This window comes from Aphidius gifuensis, linkage group LG1, assembly GCF_014905175.1.
Source record: "Aphidius gifuensis isolate YNYX2018 linkage group LG1, ASM1490517v1, whole genome shotgun sequence".
Classification (NCBI taxonomy): Eukaryota; Metazoa; Arthropoda; class Insecta; order Hymenoptera; family Braconidae; genus Aphidius; species Aphidius gifuensis.
Window position 1 is genome coordinate 30,322,137 of NC_057788.1, and position 17,321 is coordinate 30,339,457.

At 27.2% G+C, this 17,321-nt stretch overlaps 1 protein-coding gene across 1 annotated transcript in view; it reads right to left on the minus strand.

Moving 5' to 3' along the window:
• The window catches only part of LOC122860336 (nesprin-1), a 67,202-nt gene that overhangs the window by 30,934 nt on the left and 18,947 nt on the right, over positions 1-17,321 (minus strand). The window contains exons 13-22 of the mRNA XM_044164121.1: positions 17,093-17,288; positions 16,827-16,901; positions 9,563-16,195; positions 6,351-9,032; positions 5,608-6,252; positions 5,159-5,310; positions 1,265-2,075; positions 1,015-1,173; positions 536-898; positions 347-457 (exon numbers count right to left, since the gene is read on the minus strand). Of these exons, the coding sequence (XP_044020056.1) occupies positions 347-457; positions 536-898; positions 1,015-1,173; positions 1,265-2,075; positions 5,159-5,310; positions 5,608-6,252; positions 6,351-9,032; positions 9,563-16,195; positions 16,827-16,901; positions 17,093-17,288 (11,827 nt within the window). The remainder of the gene's footprint in view (positions 1-346; positions 458-535; positions 899-1,014; positions 1,174-1,264; positions 2,076-5,158; positions 5,311-5,607; positions 6,253-6,350; positions 9,033-9,562; positions 16,196-16,826; positions 16,902-17,092; positions 17,289-17,321) is intronic.

Sequence of the window (17,321 nt, forward strand, 5' to 3'; positions counted from 1 at the left end):
AAATGGTATTAATTAATTTTATAAAACAGATGTGTAATATGAATGGCAATGAGCAGGAAACGGCATGGAAACACCACATCAATCTCACTTGTCTATGTCAAAATTTCTAAGTCAATGCCAGTTTTAATTTTATATTTATAAATAAGTAAAAAAAAAAAAGTTAATTAATTAGTATAACTGTCTCGCGAATTTTAATATCCGAATGATTTGAAAAAAAAAAATTTATATACTTTGGTTTGATTGGTATCTAGTGTGCATAAGTTGCAGTATTAGCACAAAAGTGCAAGGGTGATAAATTAAATATAAAAACCATTATTTTATTAAAATAAATAAATAATAAACCTACCTGCTGTTCTTGCATAGCTTTTTCACGATCATTTGGCAGATACGTTGGGCTCAATGCAGACCTCAATTGTTGTTCAACCTGAACAATTTGATGTCTCAATTGTTGTATTTCCTAAAAATAATAATTAACATTTCGTTGATTTTTTTTTTTTAAATTTCTTTTTAAATAATTCATCTTTTTTTATCTAACCTGTTGATATTGATCAATTTGTGTTAAACATTTTTCCAATGTCAATGCTTGTTCCTTGACAATATCATTTAAATTATTCAACTCAGTGATTAATGCATCAGCTGTATCACTGATTTTATTATCACCACCAATACCAGATTTAAAATGTACTTGTAATTTTTCAACAGACATTGATATTTTTGTTTTTTGTATTGTAATATCACTCAACATTTTTTCTCTAATTGCATGTTGATCTCTTAATGGTTTTTTTTTATTTTGTCCTGATTCTAAATGTTGACGTGCTTTTTCCAACCAACTTTTTGATTCTTTTAATTTTTTTTCACATTGTTCCCATTCTTCACTCATTTCTTGTAAAAGTGCATTCTGTAAAAATTTATTTTTTATGTTTTTTTTTTTTTTAAATATTTAAATAATAAACCCGCTATAATAAAATTAATATATATATTTTTTTTTATTCTTAAATAAATAATGTAACCAACCCTTTGTAATAATTGACCTTCAACTTCAACTTTAGCTTCCTCAGCATGAGCAAGTTTTTCAGGCAAATCACCAACACTTGTGAATTGTCCAATAACTTCTAATTCTTTTCCCATATCACTGAGATTTTTATTGACTTGTTTACAACTCTTGACAGCAGTCTGTAATGAATAAATTCATTTCTAATTTTGTTTTTTTTTTTTAATGTATTAATGTTTGTTTTTGTTTGTTTTTTTTTCTTAAATAACCTACCGAATAATCATGAAGTCTTTGTCTTGTTTGTACAAGTGATGATAATTTTAATGGTTCATCCAAAAATAATTTTTTTTCATCAGTCCATGTACATACTGATTCATAAAGTACCAAAAATCTTTGCCATGCATCAAGTGTATCACCAACTTGTTGTTTTTTTTCTTCAAGCCAAGATTTAACTTGTCCAAATTGTTCATTTAAATTAATAATTGTTTTTTTAATTAATTCTTTTTCATTATCATCATTTGTATTATCAATTATTGTTTGTCCATTTTTAGTTAATCTATCAAGTTTATCCGACATTTTTGATAATTCTGATTGTATTTGACGTAAATATTCACGTAATTTTAATGGTTCAACTGATCTATCTTGTACTTTTAATTCAGCTTGACGTATCCATGTTTGTAGATTATCAACATCTGATAAATAATCAGTTCTAATTGTTCTTGCACGTTTTTGTTCACGTTGTTTTTCTTCCATTGTTTGTACAGAACTTTCAGTATTTAATTCAAGTGATGTTAATTGTTGTGCTAAATCACTTGGTACCAACTGCTGACTAACTTGATACCGCGCCTTAGTGTTGTTTGAAAATATTTTTATTTTTTCAACAAGATTCAACAAATTATCTTGTAGATTTATCAATGAATTTTCAATACTATCTTGATCAGTTCCAAATATATAAAATACACTTATACGTTTGTGTAAACCATCAAGATGATTTTGATGAATTTTCACTTGATTTTCGTCTTGTTCAAGTAGAGCTAGATCTTCATGTGCCTTTTCCAATTTTAAATTCAGCGAATTGACAAGCCTGAAATTATCAAATTGTTGTTTTTGTGTTGCTTTTTTTCTTTCTAAATTGATAAATGGATATGTATTTTTTTTTATTTGTAGTGGTTGCGTATTTAAAAACAGTACAATGAATATCAAGATCGCGGTAATTTTGTTTGTATTTTATTTTTGTTTTCGAGAACGTTGCTAAAATAAATCTGACCCCAATGAAAATAAATAAATAAATAAAAAACAATCATCAAAAGATTTCATGAATGTTTTAAATGTTTTTTACGATATTTTTTAACAGTTTAATTGCGTTTTTCTTATTTTTTTTTTTATTTTGATGAATACAATTTAACAGTTGGAATCATAAAAGGACAAGATAATGCCTGTCGTCAACCTCTCATGTACCAAATTTAGAATTAGAAACGCGTGGTTTTTTGTTTTACCCGCGCACACTAACTCTTATAAATTTACAGACGATAAAACAAGGATAGAGCAAGTGTTGGCTAAAAGTAGATGTTTAAGTATGCTGACTCTGGCTCGCAGTTTTGAAAATCTAAATGACTTGATTTTTATATTACATGAGGGTCAAACAAAATACCTATGTTTTATCTATATTTTCTTATTTATCAAATATTATATTGCAATAAATTTGTTAAATTTTAAAACATTAACTTTGTCATTATTTTAACGAAAAAAAAATTTTAAAAATATGATGATTTGTACCATGTGTTATAGACACAGAAAATAAAGTACATAAACATCACCCACCGTTGAAAAAAAAAAATTAAAAAATCTATTTTAAAAATTCTATATATTTTTATGTATTTATTTAAAAAAAAAAAAATTATTATTATTTAAACTAGTCGTTTTTTTATGACGCACAAATTTGTGATATTCCCGCCGGCATTTTTGTGACATCATCGACAAAATGTTTGTGTCGTTAACAAACTCAAAATTATTAGACTTTAGTCAGTCACAATTTGGCACAAGTTATCATATTTTTTTTTTATTTTCATATATAAATATAAAATTAATTTTTTTCAAATATCATCAATTATTAATTGTTTTTTAATTAAACTGAATAAAATTTAAAAAATAAAATTAATTTAAAACGCGTAGTTTATATTGAAATGTGGTTTTTTAATTTTTAAATTGAAAATTAAATAATATTTTTCACTGGGCGGGAAAATTTTTGTCTGTTGATGAATTGACTGTTCCTAAAAATGCAGTTAATATTTTTGAAAATAAAAAAATATTAAAAATGATTTATCAATTCACTTCGATGATTTGGTTATTTTTTTTTTTTTAATTTTGTTTTTTAATATTATTTAAATTAATTTGTTTTTGTCTAATATTTAAAATGATTTAAAATAAAATAAAAAAAATAAATGGAATTTTATAATACCTATTTAATCGACTTGATTAAAAAATTTCAAGTTCAAATAATTCTCGTGAGTACACGTTAAAGTTATTTTTATTTGATAATTTAATTTAATCAAGTTATTGTTTTAAATATTGGACAACAATATGGCGCGGCACGATCAAGCCAAACAGCAGCGGTTCGCGGTTCGAAACGTTTTGAGATTGTTGAGAGTTAAAAATTTAATTTTTGTCGTTTGATGATGCCAATATATTTTCACTACGCATGCGGTAAAATTAACACCAGAAGATCCGTATGCAGTACTTGAGAACTAAGAATAATTCCCGGTAGAAAAATAAAGAAAAAAAAAAAAAAAAACTAAAAAGTTTTGTAGAAACTTGGCTTCCGTAAGGTCGTCGACTAAAACTTGTGCCAACAATTTGCTGATTTTTCATAAAATTATTTAACAAAACTATTCCTTAATTCTTTCTTAAAATAATTTTTTTAAACAATATTATATGTAAATTTTTTTTTTTACTATCAAATATAAAATGACATTTAAAAATTAAAAAAAAGTATACCTTATTTATGTCGCTTTAATTTAAAAGTGACAATTAAAATTTTGTTTTTATATTATTTTAATTTATTTGACTGATGTCATCAGGCTTGATAGTGACTTTAATAACTTCAAAACAAAATTATAAATATAAAAATATTAATAACAATTTAATAAATAACGTGACTGTGTCAACAACGAATTTTTCTTTTTTCGATTAAAGTATAGTCGTTACAATCATTTTTTACAAACTGACAAGACTAAAAATATCACCACTAGTTTTTTCTTCTATATCATATTAAAAAAAAATAAAATAAAACACGTGATATCCTCATTAGAGATCCAAACCTGCCAGGTTATTATGACTTTTGTTTTTTTTTTCTCATTTAGATTTGATAAAGAAAAAAAATTAAATGAAAAACAAAATATAATTTTTATCAATTCTCATATTAATTTACGATTAAAAAAAATATTTATTTATAGACAAATTCATTTTATATAACTTGTTGAGTATTTTGTAGCCAACTGAGACTTTTAATCGTTGAAAAATTAATGACTCAGTGTTTAGAAAAAGAATAAAAATATTTAAAAAATTATTTAAAATTAAAAAAATAAAATAAATTAAAAGATGTGCATTAAATGAATGCCACGGCCACTGGCCTTCGCAAAAAAACATGACCTTTCGAATGATAATATCAGTCAATAGTCATTCACAAATTAGGTCATATTTAATTTATAATATCAAAAAAAAATTAATAATTAAAAATACAAACAACTTGAATATTCTACTGTTTAACAACCACTACACACCTTAACCCATCGCTTGATTATTTAAATTTTTTTAACAATTATATCTACGCGCAAATTATCGATGAATATAAAAAATATATGCACTAAAATTATCTTCATAATAAACGTTGTATTTTATAAAATAATATTACACTGCTGAAATAAAAACTGACATATTGAAATAACGAAAGAAATAAACAACATGGGAAAAAAGCAAATTCAAGCTCATTTACAAAACATGCAGCATGCTTATCTGCTCATTGGGAATCACTTTTTTTTTTTCTTTAATTCTCTTTTTGACTAATTAATATTTATGAATTTAAATTTAAATAATTTTTTAAAAATGTATTTAATAATTAATAATTTAAATTTGTGATCCACATTGAACAGAAAAAATAAATTGACTCACGTTTCTGCCGACTGCTGAAGTTTATCAATTTTTTCTTGAAGTATTTTTGCTGGTGCTTCTGTGAAGGCACCAAGATACGTTAGAATTGGCTCACAAAGTTCTTTGACCTCATCAGTCACTGGTTGTAATTTTTCAGCTTCATTAACAAGTTCCTATTTAAAAAAAAAAAACACATTTATTATAAAACAACTGAAATGTTTGACTTTACTGTATCAAATGAATTTTTAAAATAAAAAAATAAATAGTAAGGGAGTAAAAATAAATAGCCAGAGTAAGGGAGAATATAAATAATAAAAAACAAAAAATTGAATGGTCAATTTACAACACCTGTCGTGGTGGTGGTGTCTGGCTGTGCCAATTTATTTATTTACTTGATAGAGGGGAAATTAAAATAAGGGTAACTTTTAAAAATTCGATTAAATCAATAAATAAAAAATGTTAAAACTTACATCAAGTGATTTAATGGTGTCCAAAATATGTTGTTTTGATCTAATAATATTGTCGACAAGCTTGCTTCTTTCTTCAATTGAATTCAACTTGGTATCAGCGTAATTCCAACGACTCTCAAGATCTTCCCAGTGTTTTGATAGTGATTCAAGTGTATTTTTTCTATCATCTAAACCAGACACTAAATCATGCCATTCAGAATTTGATTTATCTAATTGTATTGTTATTGTATTTTTATTATTAACATCAGCAATATCAAGTACTTCATGACCACGTTCATTTAATAAATCTAATTCAAATTGTTGATTTTTAATGTCATTCAATGCATGAGTTATTTTTTGTATATTAAATTGTAAACCAGCAAGTGTTGTAACTGGTTCATCAGTAAATCTCATACGTGATATTACAGATTTAACACGTTCTAATATTTGTGTATAATCACGCCAACTTTCAGCACCTTGTTCTAAATGTGCACGATATGATTTTGCAGTATTTAATGTATTTTTTAATAATTGTGTATGTTGTTGTTGTGATAAACTTAATTCTTCTTGTTCAGCACTATTTAATGATGGCCATATTTTATCACCAGCTTGTTGAATTTGTTGTGAAACTAATTCACGAATTGAAGACTCAGCACTAAAGTAAATCTGCAAATGAAATTAAAAAATTTTTATTCAATTATTTATATGAAAAATGAGATATAATAAAAGTAAATAGGTAAATAAATATTTTTCTTTTGTGTTACCTTGTGTTCTTCAAGATCACTGACAATATTTTCAAAGTCGAGACCATCTTTGTCATTTTGTAATCTTATCTCAGCTTCTCGTACCCAACTGTGAAATTTATCAGTAAGTAAACTATACTCTAAACGCATTTGAAGATTAATATCTAAATAATTTCCACGTTCTTCCATTTCTCTTGGTAAAGAACTCAACAATGATACACCTTCACTTAACATTTCTTTCAATGAACCAGGCATAGCTTCTTCATGTTTAACTGATTCTTTTAATAATTTAATTCTATCAAGATATTCATCAACTGATTCACATAATATTTTATGTTTTTCAATTTCAATTTCAACACTTTCAGCTGGTCTTTCTAATAGTGGTCTTGTTTTAACTTCTTTTTCTTTATTTTCAAGCCATTCAAGTATTTCAGCTAATTCATCAGCAAGACGTTTATGTTCAGCAGCAGTAAGTTCATGTTGTTCACGTTGCATTTCAACAGCTCTACGTAAACTTTGAAGTTGTTGTTTCAATGAACCTAATTGTTCAGTAACATTATTTCTATCAACAGCTGATCCATCCTCAGCAATTTGTTGTCCTTTATCAGTTGCACTTGCTAATGTTGCTTCACATTCTTGTATTTTTGATATAACATCATCATAACGTTTAATTTTTTCCTCAATTGTACCATCTTGTTTTTCAATATCACGTACAATTTCAGTATATTTTGTTATAAATGTCATTATTTCAGTTATTAATGATAAAAATTGTTGACGAAGAAGTAACAATTGACGTAGTCTTGATATTTGTGTTTCAAGTGCACGTATTAAATCATCTTGTTGTGCAATAACACCATGAAGATCACCAACATTTGCCAATTGTAAATCAGATAATTTTTCTTTATTTTTTTTTAAATTATCAAGTATTTTTTCATATGCTTGTAGCATACATTCAACATCCTCAACACGTGGTCCAATTGGTTTATTTAAATTATTTAATTCTTTTTGTATATCAGATATAAATTGTACAGCTTCAGCAACTCTTGCTGCTGCTTCTTCAGCTTCAGCAATACTTTTTTGTAATGATGTAGCACGTTCATTTATAATACTTGCAACTCTATTATGTGCATCTTTCATATTTTTTAGCTGATCATTTAATTCTAATTTATCAGCATCACTAACTGTTGGTAAAATTGATTTACCTTGTTGTATTATTTTTTCAACATCATCACCAAATAATTTAGCTTCTTGTTTAAGTCTATCATATTTTGCAAGTTGTTCACGTAATACATCAACAGATGATGTACGTACATCTGATGATGTTGCTGTTTCAGCTTCTTTAATCCATCTTTGACATTTATCAATTTCAGATTCAAATGCTTTTCTACCTTGTAATAAATCAACAAGTGATGCTTGTTTTTCAGCAGCTTCTTTTTTTAATGCATCATAATCATCATTTATATTTTCTAATATTAATGATAATTTTATTTTATCATCTTCATTACAATCTCTCATTAATGTATTTGCTTGTTTTAAAACGTCATTTAAATTATTTTCATTGAATGATAAAATTTCAGTTTCAAGTCCAGTATGATGAGATATTTCATATTCAACCTTGCTACTTCTTAGTGGCAAATAACCACTTAATTTTTTTAAATCATTGTGCTTGGCACGTATCCAAAGTTTAGCACGATCAAGATCTGATTCTAATTTTTTTCTTGCATCAGCTGCAGCTGTTGCACCAGATATTTCTTCACGTAAAATTGAACAAAGTTCAGCTTGTTCAGTACGTAAATATTTTGTATCATTTTCAAGTTGTTGTTGTTCTGATGTCTCCAATTCATTTTGCATATTACCAACTCTTTTTTCTAATGTATCAATGACAACTTGTTTTGATTCAGTTTCTTTTAACATTGCTTTTAATGACTGTACTCTATCCTCAGCTGGTTTACACTCAAAACCAAGTAAATCTTTAGCTCTTGCTTGTTGTTTTTTTTGATTAATCCATTCACGATTATCTTCAATTTCTTTTCTAGTTGATTCAATACCCTGTGCAGTCATATCAAGTACTTGTGATTTTCTTTGTAATTTTTTACCAATATCAGCATATCTACGTTCAACTGATTTTATTTGTTCTTCAATTTGTTGTGAATCTAAATTACTAACTGAATCTGTAACCATATCACTTAAATTTTTAACTTCATCAAGACGTTCTGGACCTTGAATTTCAAAATTTGTTATTATTTCTTTAACTGCTGATATTTTTTGTCCAATTGTTAGTCCATTTCCTTTTTCAATAACATTAACTTTTTTAGATAATCCATCAAACCAATTTTGTATATCTTGTACTTGTCCTCTATATTTTTGAATTAATTCTTGTGCTGATTGTTTATCAGCAATAGCATCAATTAATTCTACCTCAAGTTTATCAAGACCTTCTTCAATATCATCATCTTGACCATTTTGATTGAGTGAAAATTCAGTTAATGCACGTGATCTTCGTTCAGCAACACTTCCAAGAAGTTCATTCATTGCTTGTAATTCAGCTTGAGCTGCTTCTGATCGTAATTTTGCTGGTCTTGATTTCCATTCAGCGCACAATGCACGTTGTTGATTTATCCATGTTCTCAATGAATTTTTCTGACGATTTTGTTCTTCCAATTCACCAACAGCTTTCACAACATTTGTCAAATGTGTTTGCATCTATTTTTCATTTTAACAAAAATATATAAATCAGTTTTTTTAACAAAAAAAAGATATGCAAATTTTATTTTTTTTATAATTCAAAAATAGCATTAATAAAGTATAAAAAATAAATACAAATTTTAATTTATAAGCACATAATATTAGATAAACATATTAGATATAAAAAAACAAAATAATAATGCAAACCTCATCACACATTTCATTAAGTTTCGTTAAGAAGCCTTTCCTTTCGATAACAGCCAACAGTGCTTTGAGTCTGTCACCAGTATTCTGTTTATTTTTCTGCATAAATTTAAAATAAAATAATAATAAAAAAAAATAAAAAAATAAATAAAAATTTATTATATTTATACATGCATAAGCTATAATATATATTATTAATTATTATTTTATTAGTAACTATACAAATCAATCAAAACTCAATTTAAAAAAAAAAAATATAAAATAATAATTATTGAATATTTAATATATTTTTTAAAATGTTTATTTTATTTTTTAAAAATTATTATTTAAATGAAAAAGCTTACCTGATCAATGAGATCTTCAAGACGAGTTCTAACTTCAACTTCTCTAACTGGTATTTGAACTGCTGGTGCATCAAGTGGACTACCAGGTCTTGATACACATGCAGCAGCAGCTTCACAAGCTTCAACAGCAGCTGCAAGTCTTGTTTTTTCACCTTGTAATTTATTATGAAGATTTCTAGCACTTTCAAGACTATTTTCAGCTGATTCAAGTGTATCCAATGGTGCTTCAAGTTCACGTGCAATATCAGGCTCATAAGCATCAAGATTTGTCATTATACTTTCTAAAGTTTTTTCGTATTCATCGAATTTTCCTAATGATTCATCTAAACGATTTTTAATTTGTACTGCTGTATTTAATAATGAATTATAACTATCTTGAACATTTTGTAATTGTGTTTGAATTGTTGTTTGAATTGTTGAATTTGCTGATAAATAACGATCAATTTGATTTTGTCCTTTACTCTTTAAATCATCTAAATTATGCTGATATTTTCTAATATCATCAAGTAGTAAATTATGTTGTTTAATTTGTTCTTGTGTTTGTTCTTTACTTGTAATATATAATGAATTATGTGCCATTAATTGAAATGATACTTGTAATAGCCATTTTTCTGTTTCTTGAAGAGCACTGTGATATGTATTATACTCTTGCATTTCATTTTCAATTGATGCTTTTTGTTCATCAACAATATTACCTAAATATTTCCAACGACTTGCAAGACTATTTGCTTGTTCATTGGTAATATTATCTTTTGCCCATGATGATAACTCAATTGATTCTTCAATTAATTGATCTAAATCTGTTTTTTTAGATTTAACTTCTTCTTGTATATGACGATAACGTTCTGATAATGTTTTCATTTCACCAATTTCACCCTTGGTATCTGGTAATAATTTTAATGATTTTTCTGTATCATCTAGCCATTTTTTAAATCTCTCATAAGCTTCAGTATGATCATCCCATCGTGTGAGAATTGATTTAACTTTAGCTTGAACTGTATTTAAATCCATACTTAATTGTTCCCAGCTTGATCTCATTGATGACATATCTGTTCTTAATTGTTCTTGTTGTTCAGGTAATGCTGTATTAATTGCTTTAGCAAATGCATTTTGTGCTGTTGTTAATAAATGTTGACCACCAGTTATTCTTGTTGCAACAACACGTGTTGTTTCAAGTTTATCACTTGCCCATGCTGCATCACCAACACCAACACAATCTTGAACAGATCCATGTGCTGTTAATAGCCAATCTTCCATTTCTTTTTTAGCTTTTAAAAATTCAGTATGATCAGATAAATTTTTTTCAACTCTTGATACAAGTCCTTGTGCATCAGTTAACAATGCTGTATATGTTGATTGTAAATTTACTGTTTTATCTCTTGCCCAGCTACATGCACTTATTTCTAATAACGCCTCACATTTATCATTTAATTCTTCAAGTATTGGTTTTTGTCTTATTGCTTCATCAACAAGCTGTTTACAACGTACTAAATCTTCTGGTGTTTTATTTTCTTTTGTTTGTTCATTATTAATTTTATTTGAAAATTGATCTAACCATATTTTCATACTGTCCATTGCTGTTGTAAAATGTGACCACATTGTTATACAATTTGATAATATTCTTTGTGATTCTTGACTTTGTGCTTGTAATGCTTTCCAGTCTAATTGTAAAGTTCGAACTTCTTGTTTAATAGCTTCTTGTCCATCAAAACCTGATGATGATATAACACATTCACTTAAATCAATTACTTTTAATATTAATGATTCACCTTTTGGTATTGATGATATTATTTCATTAATTTTTTTTTCACGTTCAATTACTTTTTCTTTTTCACCATGTGTCATACTGTATTGTTGAATTTCAACTTTAATTCTTCTTACCCAATCAGCTGCATCATTTTGAGCAATTTGGAATTTTTCATGTTCTCTAACTTGATCCTCAAGATTATTTATTTTTTCAACAACAAGACGACGTAATTCATCATATTTTGCAATTGTTATTTCATATGGTGCCTTTGGAATACTTGGATCTTCAGCAAGACGTGATTTTAAACGATCAATTGACTCACTATGACCTTGAATTTCACGCTGTACTGTTCTGTATTTTTCAAGCAATACTCTTTTTTCACTTAAATCATTTTTATATGTTTCTTCAGGACGTATTTTTCCCTCAACTTCATCAATCCAATCTGTAATAATACGATGTAATTTTGATAGTTCTTCAAGTGCTGTTGCACGAATTGAAAGTTTTTGACGTGCCTCTTCAACATCAGACATTAATTTATCAAATTCAGCACGAATATTTTCTGTATCTTCTTGAATTTTTATTGCTCCATTGTGTTCAGTATTCATAATTACTTTTTCTTTCAACTCTAAAGCATATCTTAATTTATTTTGTCCTTGTTCCAAGCTTTGTCTAATTATTTTGCATGTATTTAATTTATTATTAACTTCATTTAAAGTTGCAGGAATTTCTTTGCATTCAATTAGCTTGTCTCTCGTACGATCAATCCAATCTTGACATTCTTGATATAATGTATTGTGTTGTTGATGCTCTTGATAATGTAATTCAAGTCGTCTCATTATTTCTTTTGCAAGTGATAAAAGTGCATTATATTTTGTTGTTAGTTGAGTTACTTGATTTGAAATTCTCGTATCAGCACATGTTTCAAGAAGCATTTGTGCTTTCATATTCAATCGATCTAATTCTTTTTGCCAATCAAATAGTGTTTGTAAATGAACTTGAAATTGTTCAAGAACATTTTTCTTTTCTTCAAGACTATTTTGTAATTTATTAAATGGTTGTACTAATTGTTCAGTTTGTGTTAACCAATCACTTGCATCTGAATATTGATCTTCGTATTCTGTCCATTTGACAATTCCAATTTCTAAAAGACTTTTTGTGCTATTTAATGAATCAACATATGTATCATATTCTTCTTGTAATAATGCAACTTCTTCTTCAATTATTTCTTTATCTTCAGTATCAGCAACTTGACAAGCAGCATTTCCTCTTTCCAATGCTTTTTCTAATTTTTCTTGACCCTCTGGTAGCTCTGATTGTAGCACTTTTAATTGTGTTATTTTACTTGATAATGATTCTTTATCACCAGTTGGCTCTGAACATTTACCAAGTCTTTCTCTTGCAACTCTTATCCATTGAACAAATTCATTACCACTGTCAATAAATGCTTGATGTTGTTCAACTGTTTCTTTTTGTTTTGCATATAATTCTTGTGCTTGTTTACTTAATGTTTCATATTTTATTGATATTTCTGTTGCTGGACTTGCTTGTTGAAGATCTTCAGCTTTTGTTGTAACTGATTGTATCATTGGTTCAAATGCAACAATGTCTTGTACAATACTATTTGTTTGACGAAGATTTGCTTTTCTTTCACCAATTGCAAGTGAATTTAAACCAACTAAACCTTTTTTAGCTTTTGTTACTTTTTGTTCACAAACTTGTTGAAGTTTTGCTTCACGATCATTAATCCATTGTTGTAATTGTAAATAAGATGAACTATAATCAGCCCATTGTAATAAACTTGTTTCCAAATGAACTTTAGTTGTTGATATTCTTTTAACTAAACGTTCCCAATCATTTTGAATTTCTTTTAATTGATTATTTATTTCTTCTCGTCCATCTGAACGTGTATTTCTTGCAACTTTTTCACCACAATTAACTGTTAAATGAACTAAATTTTGGCCTTCTTCACGTTTTTTTAAAAGATCTTGAATTTTATCAAGACGTTCTTGAAGTTCTTCACGTGAACTTGATGATGCAGCTTCTGTTCCTTGACGAATTATTTGTTTAGCATTATCAATCCATTGACGTGCTTTTTCTAAATTCGTCTCATATTCTTGATGTTGTGATAAATTTGTTTCAACTTTATTTAATACATCTTTTGATAAATTAACTTGTACTTGATAACGTGAATTTAAATGTCTCAATTGATTATTAACATATGCATCTAAATGTGATGCCAATAAAACAGATGCAGTTGCATTAAATTTATCAATTTGTTCTTGACCTTTTAATAAATCAGACAGTATTATTTTAACTTCTTTAACTTGTTTTTCTTTTTCAGCAACATTTGGTAGTAGAGAATTTTTTTGTGCTTTAATAAGAATATCAAATTGTTGAAGCCAATCACTCAAACGTTCATATTCATCTTTATATTCACGCCATTGACTAACAGTATCTTCTAATTGATTTTTTTGTTGTTGAATATCTTTAAACATTGTATCAAAACTTTCTGATAATGCTCGTATTTCATTTTGTATAATTTCTGTACCTTGTGAACTTGTTGATGCACATACAACTTGTCCAGTATGCTGTAGATGTTCAACTAATAATTCACCTTGTGCTTTTTTATTTAATAAACTTTCAAGTGGTGCAACAGCATTATCAATTGCCAATTTATCACTCAATGTTTTTTGTTTCATTGATGGTATTTTTTCTCTGGCTCTTGTTAACCAAGCAATTAAATCATCATGTGCCTCTTTATATAATTTATGATTTTTATATTGATCTTCACGTTCAGCTAATAATGATTTAATTTGTTCAAATAATTCATCAAATTTATTTAATATATCTTGTGCTTGTGATGCTGCTAGACCTTGTTGACCACTTGCAATCATTTCACCAACTTTTGATTTTAAATTTTCAACTTCAATATTTTCACAACGTACTTTTTCTTCAAGTGCTTTTATTCGTTCTAATTGTGCACGTTTTTCAGTCATTGTCGTTTGGAAAGGAATAATTTCTTGAACAGATGTTTCCATATAATCAACAGTTGTATTTAATGATTGTATTTGTTCTAAAAGACCAGCCCATTTATTTATTGAATCATCTAAATTTGTTTTTGTCTCAAGCATTTTTGATGCCAATACACTCCATTGTTCTTGAAGTTTTGCAACAGAATCATTGATACTTTTATGACCACCAGGTGCTGTATTTGCTAATACACCTTGTGCTGATTCAACAATTCCTTGAATTTTACTAAAACCATCCTCTTTATAAAGCAACAAATCTTGAATTATTTCCATTTTATTTTCTAAATCTTTTTGTGATGATGCACTTAAATCTGAACAATATGCAAGTTTTTCACGAATACCTTCAAGCCATCCAGTACATGCTGATATTTGATTATCAAAATCTTGATGATTTGCAACATATTGTTGCCAGCGTATATTTAAATCTTTAACTTTACTTGATATTTGTTGATATTTAATTCCAAGCTCAGATATATTTGATGCTCTTGATGTTATTGTTTTATTTAATTGTTGTGCACGTTCAGTAACAGCATCAATTTCTAATTCTTTAGCACGTACTTCACCCTGTAATGCACGTAGCTTTTCCAATTGTTCTTTTTTTTCTGATAAATTTAATTTTAAATCAACTGCATGTAACTTTGTATCAGTATCACGTATCCAACCGAGACATTTTTCTCTCAGTGCTTCAAATTCATTCCATTGTTGTAATTTATTTTCAAGTGAATCAATTGTAGATTTAATTGCTGAAACAAGACTCTCCCATTCTTGTTGTGATGAATCAATTTGTGATTTAATATTCACTTGTCCTGACTCAAGTGTACCAGGTATAACTTTTTCACCGAGACTACGAATTTGTTGAATTCTTGGCTCATCTTCTGGAAGACTTTGAAGTAAATTTTTTAATCTATCTAAATTTGTATGAAGTGATACTCTTTCTAGCTCAGCATCACCCCATAAATTAACAGCATTGTGAGTTGCATCAATCCATTCGTGTGTCTCTAAAACAGCTTTACTGTATTGTTGATGATTATTAACAATTGCTTCGTATTTTTCAACAAAACTTTGTACTCTTTTTAATATTTCACCATGTCGATTACTCAAATCATTTAAAACTTTTTCAATTTTATCTGTTTTATCTGGTAAATTTTCAGCTTTATCTCGCAAAGCAAAAAGTGCCTCTTGATGTCCTTGAATATCGTGTAAAGCATCACGATATAATTGAAGCTGAATTCTTTTTTCATCAAGTGTTGTTTTTAATTCCAACTCTGGTTTTATTTGTTTTTCAAGTTTTAATAACCATTGCTCAAAATTATCACTACACTCATTAAAACCAAGCCAACGAGATATTTTAACTTGAATTTCTCGCTCAGTTGATGTTACACCATCATGAAGAGACTCCAAAGCTTGCTGTAAATCTAATAATTGTTGGCGAATTATTTCACGACCATCTGAGCCAGTTGATGAATATAAACGTTCACCAGCTTCTACTGTATTATTTACTAATAATGTTCCAGCTGCAATTTGTGACAATAATTCACGTAAACTTTCTCCGTGTTGCATTAATTCTTGTTTTGTTGCTGATGTTGTATCAGTTGTCATTTGATAGTGAGATTGTGATGCTGATAACCAATCAGTACATTGTTTATAACGCTCGAGATAAATCAAGTGATCTTGAATTGATTGTTCACATTTTTTAACAAGTTCTTTTGCAGTTGATTGGATTGATTGAAATCTTGAATTAACTTGTTGTACATTTGCTGAAAATCTTGTCTCACCACTTATCTCAACAAGCTCTGATGAATCATCACTCATTTTGTCAAACTCGGCCTCGTGAGAACGCAAATTCGTTATTAATGACTGAAAAATAAAATATAAAAATTAATTAATATTTATTTTTAATTATTTTTTTAAAATTCCTTTTTTTTTTTTTTTACAACAACAATTGCGTTTATTCGAGAAATTCAAATATTTTTTCTCACAAGCAGATGTTAAAGCAATTTTTGAAATAATTTTAAATAAAATTTTTTTACTGAATTTTAATCTTACAATTGTCTCTGTAATTCTGGATAAAATTAAAAATTAAAATTTACTAAAAAAAAAAAAAATAATTACCAGAATTATTAAGACAATCATTTCAATAATTAAAAAATAAATTTATGTCATTATCCATATTTTAAAATTGCAAATGACATAATTTTAAAGCTTGAATAAAAAAAATTAAAATTACTAAGAAAAAAAAAAAGAGATTTAATAATGAAAAAAAAATTTTACCACCGTAGAAATAATAGTTTAGGATATTGTTAATAATAAAATATAGATTGATGAAAAATAAAAATATTGCATATAAAGTTGAAAGCCAATAGTCACTCCAAACTGAAAATAAAACAATGAAGATGATCGAAGAAAAAAAAGATCATTGAAAAGGCCATTGTTCCTAAAACTTGCAATTTTTATTTTAGACATTTTTTTTTTTTTTTAAATTTCTTACTTGCTCCAGATGATCACCAATTGCGACTAGTTCAAAGACATCTGAATCCTTGGTTTCCGTTATTTTTAATAGTTCCTGAGGGGTAATTTTTTAATCGTAAAATCAAATACATACAGTTTAAACTACTGTTAATCACTATTTAATAATTAAATAAAAAAAAAAAACACCTCAAAATTATTTAACTAGATTATCAGTTAAATTTAGACAATATTTTAAATCGTAGGATTGAACTATTATTTTTTTTTTTTCTCAAAGCAATTACGTACCTGGTATTTTTCCAGTTGTTCTTGTTTTTCTTCAATAGTATTTTTTAATGTATAATTTTTAAGAATTGCTTCAGCTTCAGATAGCCAAGCCAATAAACGTTCAAGTGCATTTTCATATTCACTCCATTGTTGTATACGTTCTTCAATTTTTCGGACAACATCAGTAACTGCTGCTGCAAACTTCTTGTTCTCGAATCTTGATAGATAAAATATTCTCATGATGATAAAT